The sequence below is a fragment of the Polyodon spathula genome, chromosome 10 (assembly GCF_017654505.1).
Source record: "Polyodon spathula isolate WHYD16114869_AA chromosome 10, ASM1765450v1, whole genome shotgun sequence".
In the NCBI taxonomy this organism is placed as follows: Eukaryota; Metazoa; Chordata; class Actinopteri; order Acipenseriformes; family Polyodontidae; genus Polyodon; species Polyodon spathula.
Window position 1 is genome coordinate 1,101,216 of NC_054543.1, and position 12,554 is coordinate 1,113,769.

Genomic DNA, 12,554 nt, shown 5'->3' on the forward strand with positions numbered 1-12,554 from the left:
GAGAAAAATGTTGCATTGACAAATGCATCAAATACATTGTGTATATGTTTATTTTAACATTAGTACAGTTTGTATAGCCCTTGTTATACACCCCCACAACCTTTACAACCAATCAGATTGCTCCGTTGACATAGGATATGTTATGATACGCTACACCTTTTGATGTCTTTGTTTTATGAAATGGAAATAGTTTAAGCTGAAAAAAAAAACAAACAAAAAAAAAAAACACGTTCTGCAGTCACCGTGCAGACTAGAACAGAAAAAAGTGAAAAGGTAAAAAGTCTCGATTTATTTAGGCAGCCGAGAGAGAACAAAAACAGCTAAAGAGTGTATACAACACATTTCAAGGTATTTTCTTTTAAAAGTAATGCTTCATAATTGCAATGATTTGCTTTTAAGTGAAAAACACTTTTTTTGTATACAGTATACAGCTAGTTTGTTAACCAGGTTTATTATGGATTTAGACAGCATTTAGATATAATACATGGATAAGTACTATCATTTTGTGTCTTAGCCCATACGAAAAAAAAGTCATAGTTAAGTAAAATGACGACACATCACTTATTTATGACTTTTCCAACAATTATTTATATTTTTTACGTCTTTTAAATTGCTTTTTTTTTTTAATTTATTAAAAAAAAATCTCCAAGCAAAAAAATGTCCTGTTTGGAAATTCCCCCACTAGAAGCCAGAGAATCATTCATTGGAGACCAAGTAAACAAAACCAAAACTACCTTCCATATGCAGTATGGGGGGGGTGAAGTGGATTACTGCCGGGTATAATTGCTTTGCTCTCGTGGATTACGGTGTCACCAGAACGCTTCTATGTAATTATAACCTTGGAATTCTCTGCAACCCCTCTATTATTTTATATATAACTGTGTATGTACAGTTATAGGTAATGAATATATTATGTAAACTCACAAACTAAGATACATTTCTAGGATGTAGTGGGCAACGCTGGCTGTTTATTCTTCAGACTGACTGAAATCGAGCATTCATGAAACACTGGGGTGTTTGTGGTTTGTTGTGTAAGGTACAGAATGTAGAGTAACAGTTATTTCCAAGCAAACATCTTTATTCATTTTTTCATGCAGGAAAGGAGAAACTGTATCCTCAAATTTAATTAAGGTCAATTATAACAAATTAAATTGGGTAACTCAGACATTTATTTTGTATCCTCATCCTAATCCTTATCCTGTTAAATGAGGTCAAGTCTAAGACTAGTGAAAAGATTCCCAGAATCTTAGCATCTGGTGCTGTTTAAAATCTGACAGCTGTCCTGGTTTCCATGGTTCAGGCTACAAATATTGCAGTCTGTATAATAAATACACTGAACATACAGTGGCCTTAATAGAAACAACGAAATACAACATGAATGTGCCAACTTTCTTCCATTTTAGCTAACAACGTCTTTAACACACATGCTGATTTGCTAGGTTTGCAGTTGGGTCGTCTGCGTGCTGTTTGGACCTATACTGTTGAGTCACGCGTTGCACAATTGTGCTGAGTGAGTAAAACTGCCAGTCTCCTCTGGTGAAAGATAATAATGGCACCCTTGCATCTGGGAGTGTTAATGGAATATATATTATACATATTATTTATCAGCAAAAAAGTAATTGATAAATTGTTTTAGGCTTATTGAGGATTTAAAGGAATTGCATTCATCACTTGGGAAAGCTAAACTAGTGTTTTAGTTCCCTGGATAATGTACTGTATGTATGTGTATATATGTTGTTATAATGTTGTACAATGTTAATAATACAGTGTTATAACTTCGGTCAGATAATATAGTTTTACAAAAATGACCCATTATATTGTACTCATGTAAATATTTATTTAAATCTTTACACTCAGCCCAGTGGGTACGCGTATATTATTCAGACACCTACCTGGGTTGTTTTAAAGTACAGGCTAGGGGCTTTCCAATGACGCATTCAGTGTGTGTATGCGGTACTCTTAGCCAGAACTGCGATCGCCTAAAGTTAAGCCCTTCATCATGTGACAGAGTTCACAGCTTAGGTTTCGTCCTAAGAGTCCATTGCTCTTATCAGTCATTGTTAAGGGCAAATAAATTTTATAAAAATAACCCAAAAAACAGTTACGTGCATAAATAAACGCTAGACTAAGTCAGGGCGCCCACGGCAGGTACTGCGGTTCGGACAACGAGCTGCGCACATGACGCATGGCTCAGGTTTCGCCCTGTCGTAAATGCCATATCGATATGTCAAAGCAGGGTAATAATGCAAGAGTGTCGTAAGTGCCGTGCGTCGTAAATCGAAGCGTCGTAAGTCGAGGATCGTGTGTGTGCGTGTGTGTGTGTGTGTGTGTGTGTGTGTGTGTGTGTGTGTGTGTATATATAAAATCTCCGGGACATTGTGTTTGCCTTGTTTGTTACATCACGTTTTAATCTTCTGTGTATTGTGAGGGCACAGAGCATGCAATAGGGTGTGTGCGTGGGTGTGTAGTGGGCGGGTCCCGTGGAGGTTATAAGTAAGGGGAGGGATTGCTGCGAGCAGGAGAATGGGTGTGACTGCTGAGTGGAGTGAGTCAACTGTGAGAGACAGAGTGATAGATTGAGTGAGTGTATGCATGTGAGCCTGTTTATTATTTTGGCGTGAACCTCAGCCAAATCAGGGATTCGTTATTGTTTGTTTTTATTGAGGAGGAATAAAAGCAGAGTTAGAATTCCATCTGGTCTCCTCTGAGTCTGTCTCCCCTTCATAGCGCTACATTGGTGTTTCAGAAGTGGGATTTGTACAGCACATGCCACATGGGGTGAAGCAGAAGTAGAGGGAGAAGATGGAGGACGCGAGAGAGATGAGATGAGAGGAGACGAGCTGCGAGCCAGACTGGAGGAGCTGGTAGCTGAGCTGAGGGTCAGGAGCGACCCGAGAACGTGTGCCACGTGGGGAGAGAGAAGCAAGAACCCTTGGGCTGAAGAGAAACAAGGGATCAAGATGGCGGGGCTTGAAGAATGACAGACAGAGCACGTGTCTTACAAGAGAGCGTGACGTTAAGCCTCGACATGGGGCCCGTGCTGATCATGTGAGAGGGAATGTGCGGTGTGGGGAGAACATGATGCCAGGGGCGAGCCAGCAGGCAGTGAAAGCAGGCAGATATGGTGGTAGATCCCCATGGGAGGCGTACCATGAGAGCCATTTCGGGAGACTGGAGCCTGCAGCTGGCTAACCGCAATAGAGGCCCCAGAGAGAAACTGGGTGTACTGGCGGCTGATGTCCGGTACCTGGCCCGGAAGGGGTACCCCACATTCCTGCCAGCTACGCAAGAGGACCTGGCTGTGGAGGCCTTTGTTCACGGACTGACCCCAACCGCCCTGCGTCAGCAGGTCTGGTTTGCTGCCCCAACCTCCATAGAGCTCTCCGTGGCTCACGCCGAACGGGTCAGGCAGTGCGCGAGGAGGGCGAGAGGGGTCAGCAGAAGTGGCGGCCCAACCACCCACCGCCTAGAGCTCATAAGGCCCAAGCAGAAGAAGAGGCCATGTACAGCACCATCGACCCCACTTGGCCTGAGGAGCTTCAGGGCAGCAATCACCCAACCAGCTCAGATTTCCGAGACCCACCTGCAGCTGTGCTATGGCTGCGGACAGCCTGGCCACCTATGGCGTCATTGCCCAGCAATCAGCTGCTGCACCACCACGCCTGACAGCTACCACAGGGAAACTCCAAAGTCGCCAACGACTTCTGCCACGTCCCCATCCGAATCGAGGGGGTCCCTTGTACTGCTCTTGTGGACACTGGCTCAACGGTGACTCATAATGCATCAGAGTAGAAAAACGCAATACGTGTAAGACTTTTGCACAGCAGTGTCTATACATTAGGAACTCAAGAAAAGGTTTTAACTTGTTTCCTTGCACCTTAAAACTCAATGCTTTGATAGTAGAGAAAGCTGGGACTTTCTTATTCCGAAGCCACAGCATTCCTGTAACTTGACCCAAACCATGAACAGCAGTCAGCTGTTTCTTTGATTCTACACAACTCGAGCTGCCCTAATGACCCAAATAACTAAGTACATTAATGGCATTGGAGAATTATTAGAGTATATATTTACAGTCTGGATTGATTTTCAGTCATATCATTATGTATGGAAAACACAAAGGAATGACCCCATTCACAGAACCGATGCATCCTGTCCAAGGTCTGCTGAGTTAGTTTCTTTGTGAGTTCCCATGACCTTCTCATCTCGCATTACAGAAATAAGCAGCGGTTCTTACTTGTGCTTACTTTAAAGAAAGATGCATGTGGTTGTCACCTGAGAACAATACTATTCATGAGAAAGCCTCCAGGTCTGCAATGTGGTCATTGTAAAAGGCTTACTTCTGTCTGAGTCACCTGTATAGTTTGAAGCTTTGCAAAATGCAGTTGAAACAACATCCCCCTGGCACACTGACAGATATTATAAATGCCAGTCTCACTTCTATGCTTACCTTAGTGTGGAAAACCACACACTCAAGACTATTAAAACTGCCTTTGAGTTTTGTGTGCATTCTGCGTGTGAATAAAATTTCAAAGATGCCGTAAAAGACTCATACATATCCATCTTGGCAAATTAGTTGAACAGTGCTTGCTAGCCTAGTTACTGTAGCTACTGCATATTACCACAAATTCATATAGAACAGCTATTGCAGAACGAACATGGATGATCCATGCAGCTACAATCCAGAACCGGAAAATCATCTCGGAAAATCATCTTGCATGATGATACATGGCATAAATAGGCTAGTTCATGTGCTAAAGGACAATTAACAAAACAAAATGTTTGGCTGAAAGTGAAGCCAGTCCTGGTCACACATCCACCCAAGAGTGGATATCGGCTTTCTATAAATGCAGACAGATTTGCTGTCCTGTCATGCTGAAGGCTATGGCAGGTAAATAATCCTCTGTTTAATTGAATGCCACAGATTTCACATACATTTCTAAAATGCCATTAACCCAAACAGATCATCCTTGGCAAACAGAAGCATTCTTTGCTGTTACAGTAACCAGACGGCGATGTAGACAGCATAGCAATCAGGGCCTATGGCTGTGTTGTTTCAAAAGCAACCTCTGCCTGAAATGCCAATGAAACCACAAACACCCTTCATAATCCAAGCTTCTAAAAACCCTGCAATCGTAAATACCTGACCTTACCTTTCTATTTGCATAGGCAAGGCAACTGGCTGAGTCATGGAAAATGACTCATATTTATCTGCCACAGGCAAATCCACTTCCTCCCAATCTGAATAAAGTATCTATTATTGTACTGAGTCCTTCTTGTAATTCTAGTCTATAAATTAGGGGATTGAGAACTTTGGTTTTGTCGTAGTTGTAACCATTGAATTTCCGTTTTTGCATTGTGACCAAAATGCATGTAGGTGAACGAGCCACACCGTTGAGCGGTTTGATGCTTAAACATTTGAAGCACACACACTACCATCTTGTGGTGATGTAGTTAAATTAGCACAAAAAGAATGTACTTTAGTTCTGCAATACAAAAGGTGAAATGCCAGCACTGGCAGGGTAAATCGCCTTTGCACGCTAAAAAAGTGCTTTCCATTCCTTAAAAGCTTTACAATTGCAATCCATTGTACACTAGCCTTCAGCAGCATTTACCAAAGGGGGAGAAAAGTGACATTTGTACCAAAATATGTATTAAATTAGCATAGCTCTGTTATTGCTGTGGGCTGCCGACAACACTAGGCTTGAGCCAAATTCATTGAGTAAGATTTGTTTTAAAATTATGAAAACATGAAAAACTGAACAAAACTGTTAGTTCCATGAATTTGTTCAAAAAGGACAACTACTGGTGACAAGCCTTGCACCATAACTGTGGAATTCAGATTCACATTATTATTATTCTTATTATTATTATTATTATTATTATTATTATTATTATTATTATTATTAATAATAATAACATAAGAACGTCTTTATAAGTGAGGAATGTGGGCGTGTGGGTAGCCTATTGTAGATATACAACTGATATTTAAAAAATGTACTGTACTAAACATTTTGACAGGATAGTTTTTATATCATTAACCTAAATGTTGGTATTTTAGCTCCATTTGATCAGAATTGCTGAAGCTACAGTGCTGAAGGAAAATCTCTAAATATTATGGAATGCTGTATTTTATTGTATATTGTATAACGTCTGGGTTTTTTTTTCGTGCTTTTGTGTTTCTCATTTATTATGATGCTTATGTTGTATGTCTGGATTTATGTGTGTTCATGTGTTCGTGTTTGTCTATTATGTGTGTGTATTAAATACCGTGTTTATTGTTTCGGGTTTGAACCCCTGGGTTAAATTGTGTAGAACACAGCCTTGTCCACCACCATTCAGTATCATTTACTGTTGTCAGTTTACATTTTGGATTGTAAATAAAACACTGTTGCACCTGGATTATCATTGTCTATCAGTTATTGATCACTGTATCACTCCTGCACCTGCCACTGTCAGCCACAGTTTTTTTTTATTGTTCTGTAGATCAATTTGCCATGCATGCTGTACTGGGAACGTCCCTTTTCAGAAACAGCTTCCATTAACACAAACTGTGCTACCCTGCTTTGCTGAGAAGGGAATAGACACACAAATATTTTCAGTACATTTTCAGTTTTCCATGATGTCTGTTAGCTAATGGCTGCTGTTGACTCTAACTTGAATGATAGCTCATCCATGCTGGCATTAGGGCTCCACACATTCCAAAGCTCAGGTGAGTTATGTCCTTTGCTTTTTGAGCTGTTTCCTTTGTCCTTTGCCTTTTAATATCTTACGTGAGAGTTTTAAAACAAATCTGTTTGCTTGTATCTGTATATGCCCCATGCAGATTCATTAATGTAACCTATGACTGCTGAAATGAAATATTTGCAGATACTTTTCCCAAGGCATTTTACTATATTCATCTTTGCGTGTAGGGAGTAAACCCACATTGTACTTATTGCTGGGCTGTGAGTGAGGTAAAGCATGTTGTCCTGGGTTCTAGAACCTTTCAAAGACAGTAAAACCATTCCTCAGTTAAGTGGGGACTGGATGTCATTTCTGACCTCTTGCAGCTGTCTGGTCCATATGATTTTCAGAACTGTTGGTTTTGTGTGAATGAAACAAGTTTCCCAGATGTTAAAAGCCATTACAAGAAAGCCACATATGATTCCCCTGCACCCCCACACTCCTGTGTTAATGTTTGGGGTTTTTAAATACATTGCTTCCGGTAGGAAAGTCATATCTTTGAAAACCCATCACTCTTTTCGTTATTAATACATGTATGAAGTGTAAGGAATATATGAAATAAGCTTTAACAGATGAGCATGATTCCAAAGCCATGTTTTTTTTTTCTTTCTGCTTGAGTGAGTTAGAAATTGGCTTATTTTCCAATGCTGCAATATATGTGGTGACAGTAACTTGGTCCCAGAGACAGGATGGGTGGAAAAGAGTAGGGAGTGATAAGCCAACATGGGACACTGTAATTCCACAGTGGAGAACTGTGGAAGCCCCACCCAGGGTTCTAATACTGGCAGTGCAGCTCACAAAGCAATCATTTTCAATAGGTGATGTGCATTGGAAAATGGATTATCTAGTGGGAAAAAACAGTGTGCTTGACTTGGTGGCTTTTTTAAATGCCATTGATAGGTAGGTACTCTGTGTAGAACATAGCTATATAGGTTATGACATGCAAAGTGTATCAGTAATGTCTTACACATGCGACTGGTATGTTTTCCATTGCAAAGAAAAATGCATGTCATCCTAATCATTGCACTTTAAGCAGAATCCAGAAATTTACATTCAGGAAAAAAAGTTGCAAACAGTGCACTGCAGCTAAACTATAACAGATAAATCAGTCCCTTTGTTTTTTTCAATGACATCTGTTAAGTCTGAGTTGGCAAGCAACAGGACAGTGCTTACCACGAGTATGCATTCATAGGGACTGCAGCCTCGGTACAAACTTCCAGCCTTTCCTATTCAAATGGAAAACAGAGACTCAAAGGGTTCAGCAGGTAACAAATATGACATGAAGCCACTAGTCTAAAAAAATCTTACTACCAGATTGGATGTATTCTGTTAGATTTCAAGCAAGCAGTACATGTTTTGTACAATAATGTTTGTGTTGTTGTGTAAAGGCTAGGTACAGTAGATTTCAGTCAATAAATTTCTTTTGCATAGGTATTGAACATATGCAGGTTCTGTGTTTAACACTTGTGAGCTCTGTGAACCGTAGAGGCTGCTGGCATTTGTGTTCTGAAACCCCTAATTGTTGGATTTAAACATTTACAGAAAACTGCATATACAGGAAGGATGCTTCAAGGCATTCAAACTCCACTCCTTGGATACCAAGATACGGTATATTTAATCTAAGAAGAGTAGGGTTGATACACATGCTAGTACTTTTAATTCAAAGTATGAAGAATGCTAAATTACAGAGGATACTATCTTTAATTCAGGTACAGTACAGTATGTGTCTCTGTTAATGTCTAAAAGGACATGTTGTGGTTACACAGAACACAGAAAAGGTTAGAGCCTCTGCCACTCAACCATCAGCCTCTTGAAGAGAAAATTGCACATACTGCATGGCATATAAAGAGTGCAGCATACTCAGTCTCATGAAACACAAAACATCTACAAAACATCTTTTAAAGATCTTTTGCGAGGCGGTAAAGAACCCCTGCAGGTTAACGAAAGGGTGAGGGAAACAAAGAGAGCGTCTTATTGGCTATAAACGAAGAAGCCGGCTCTGACCCCAGTCAGGTCTGTGTGGGCTGGCTTGACAATTTTGTCAACAGTGTTCCCATTCATGTACTGCACCAGCCACACCAGCCTATGTATCCTAAACTTTCAGCAAATCAAGCTCAAAAAATGCAGCTAGCGTTTCGGATTACTTGAAAGAGCAACAGATTTTAATTTTTTTTTCGGAGCTGAAATTTGGAAAAGGCAGGAGGAGGAGTTAAAAAAAAAAAAAAAAAGGAAAAGCAGTCTAGAGGTTCTGTTTTTTCACAGAAAGAAAGGACTGAAAGCCCTTTGTGAAAGAAGGCACTTGTTGTGATCATAGACTTGTTGCGCTCATGTCATGCTGATGCCCAGTTTTTATTATTGAGAAACAGCGTTGCAATGAGTCTTTGTCTTCAACACTTTTTAATCGAGTTTACTGTATGTTCTTGTTCTGCTGCTTCAGGCAATGTGGCTGCAGGTCTGAGCATTTACAAGAAACAAGTGCACTGAGATCCAAAGATCCAAAGACACAACAGCGTTTATTTTATATTCTTCACAGATTGCAAAGCTTCTGCTATAACATTAAATAATATATTAATTTTGCACAGTAACCAAGTGTAGGTATGAACACTTAAATTAGATTTTTTGTTTAAATATATTTTTGCTACATTAAAGAGTTGTTTTGGGCAAGATTGGTGGTTTTGGGTGCAGGAGTACTTGAGAAAGATGACTGAGTTAGGTTCTGCACACGCTCATTGGCTTCCTGGCTCCTGGTTATCAAAGTGTTATGTATCAGTGAAAATCACAGACTGTGTAAAAACATTGATATCTAAATATTGTATGAGTAAATGTGTTATGTTGCTGCAGAAACCAATGAAGAAGTTGATTTCTGCTGAAGATCCCAGTCTTTGGTCATTGAGGTAACCATAGGGCTGCGAGCCACTGCATCACTTCCTTCTATTTGTTTTAATAATCTGGTAAGGATTTCTTTTAATCCAATTTTAGTCTAATCAACTGAATACGTCGCCCTCCTGAGCAGTGATGAGGCAGTACTGGAGATTAGACTGCTCTGGAGCTCTGTAGTAATCGAAAGTCAGAGAAAACGTGCACTTTGGTATTCTTCTGCTGTGTCCCTTGAAATGTGTATAGGTGTATAGGCCATATAGGTTACACTGCTTGTGGATCAGAAGCAGATAGCAGTATATTAATTTATGTTTCTTGACACGTTTGATTAGTTTATGACAGCTTTATAAACCATGCAGTGGTTTCACAGTAATGGACTGGTTCATCTTTGTGCAGCTGTGGTTAGTGTTCTCAGCGCAGTCTCTGTGCAGGTGTCTGTACCTAACAGACACCTCTCTTACAAAACAGAGAAAATGTGTAAAGCATGAGAAGGAGCCCAGCAGCCCAGAAAACCACTGTCACAAAGACAGCCGGAGTGGGTAGAGTCAGACCAGAGCCAGGAAATAAGCAACAGAGAGGTGTGGTTTGGTGGAGCTGAGCGAATGTTTTCGCTCAGCATTTAATAAACAAAACAGAAAATAAAAAAGGTTGTACAAACAAACACAAACGCAGGACACGGCACACATCGCCAAAACAAAAAGACAAACAAAACGGACTGGACAGACAAACATGGTGAGCTTCTATTTAACTCCATTTAACACCCAACCGCGAGTGGGTGAAAACATGCTGCTTTTATGCAGCTGTACCAAGACTCGACTGCTAATCAATCATTCAATTGGAGTCTTGGTACAACTGCGGGTGAATTAATAAAGTGCAATTCCCAGTGCTCACATATTATTACTTTTTACTTGCACGTGAAGTGCTGTGCAATCCTCGTGCCTAAATACAAATATACATTTTAAACAGTTGTGTTACACAGACCCGTTTATTTCCCATGTACCAAAGACTATACACCAACATTTAACACATCACACGCAACATATAACAGAAAATACACATAGGGGCGGGTACTTCATCACAACCACACACTCCTAAACAACCTTTCAGGTGTAAAACACTGCAAAGCACACGGAGGAGGCATGTTTTTCTTTCTAAATCTATAAAGTCTACCTTGTGAGCATGTGGGTGAATTTGAAAAATGAAATATAAACGGGTTAAGGCCAAGAGGTTTCCAACAAATCTTAAATGACATTGTCTGCAGTTTGTAAGTTCAATAGCCTGTATTCCTAAGGACATATTACATGCCAGCATGCAAATGTCAGCCTCATGTTTTGTTTTGCATCTAGATGTTTGATGTGAAATCACTCGATGGAAGCTGATAATGTCACTGCAAAGTAGCAGGTACTGTGAATACAGTACAGGAGGTGTCTGACAGCACACCAGGACTGCAACCCGTTCATAGACCAGTTAAACAATACAGAGATGCATCGTATACTACTGTCAAGATAGGAACAATCCATTTCACAATAAGAACAAGCCATTTAATGACAAGAACAGGCTATTTAATAATAAGAACAAGCCATTTAATGATATGTTGTTCTTGTTTCAGTGTTGGATCAGATGCTTGCAGAACTGGAGGAATTTTTAAAGATCCTGGATAAGGAAACCCTTAGCAGCACTGCTATCATGAGGAAGTGTCTTCTCTCAGAACTGCTGCAGTCATACATGAAATCTGCCGGTTAGTTTTACTGTGCTGCTGGGGTTCTGGAAGACTGTCAGTTTAAACAGTTCATTGGATGGGAGTATGCAGGGTGGGGGTGAGGGGGAGGGGTGGTGCAACAATATTTATAAAAAAATAAATAAAAGTTCACAATAATGATGAAAAACAATACCAGGACAACTAGGTCGTTGTTCTCTTGATGCTGCAGCTTTAGACAAAGCCTTTCTATAGGAGAGCAATGTAGCCGTTGGAGGACTCCGAGCAGACAGCTTCCATATCTGATAAAAAACCCTGTATATGAGAGGTGACATTAAAGAACAGAAAAAGCCTGTCAACAGTATCATAAGGGATCCATACAAGAGGATTGGGTCAAATTGTAAGTGAATATTTTTCTAATGGTGTCTCCCACAGGTTGTGATGAGGAGTACATCTGCATGAACAAGGTAGTCATCAGCGGCCAGAATCAAGAACAGCTCGTATTTGAAAGAGGTAAGAAACATTAAAATAGAGGTGAACAATCTCATATCCTTATACATTTTCAAAACTATTTTGTGCACGTTTAAATAAATGTCGTTAACGAAAGTACAGATTTTGTATAGATTTTTTTTGTTGTTGGTTTGATAAAGGTATTCATTCAGAAACCAATATAGTAAGTGGAAATTGTTCTTCTTTTACCATGTAAGCTAAAGAAGAACGCTGGTGTTTCTTGTTAAAGATGTGGTTTCGGTAAAGTAAGCAAGCAATTCTTTGTAAACCCATTCTTATTCGGTGGCTGAATATGTGTGTGTGTGTATGTGGTTTTTTAAGAGTACCCTGTTACATTTAACCACGCGTGAAACCAAAACGAAGCAGGCAAAGTATTCAATAAACGTTCTAAAGTTTGGTTAGAAACCAGAGAACAGTTTCATAAAACACAATCTGTTTGTTCCCAGCAGCCTTATTAAGAGACTTGAGTAAGGGTTATGAATTAAGGGAAACATGAAATTAGCTATTTTGTTATGATATAAGTTCAAAATACCCACATTACATTCTACATTGAATGTTATTGTTTAAATGCAATATATGCCACTAGTATTAACAAAGACAGGCAATTGATGAGATTACCTGCACCCCTGGAGAGAGTCCTCAGACTGATTCATCGCTGGTCCACCGTGATCCTGGAGGTATTAGAGGTATAGAGGATGTTATGCCATATGGGCTCAGGACATATGTGACTACAGTCCATTTTTGTTAT

At 40.0% G+C, this 12,554-nt stretch overlaps 1 protein-coding gene across 1 annotated transcript in view; it reads left to right on the top strand.

Annotated features, from left to right (window-relative positions):
* The window catches only part of LOC121321834 (actin filament-associated protein 1-like 2), a 44,591-nt gene that overhangs the window by 8,219 nt on the left and 23,818 nt on the right, over positions 1-12,554 (top strand). Inside the window, exons 2-3 of the mRNA XM_041261093.1 lie at positions 11,210-11,338; positions 11,732-11,809. Coding sequence (XP_041117027.1) covers positions 11,210-11,338; positions 11,732-11,809 — 207 coding nt within the window. The remainder of the gene's footprint in view (positions 1-11,209; positions 11,339-11,731; positions 11,810-12,554) is intronic.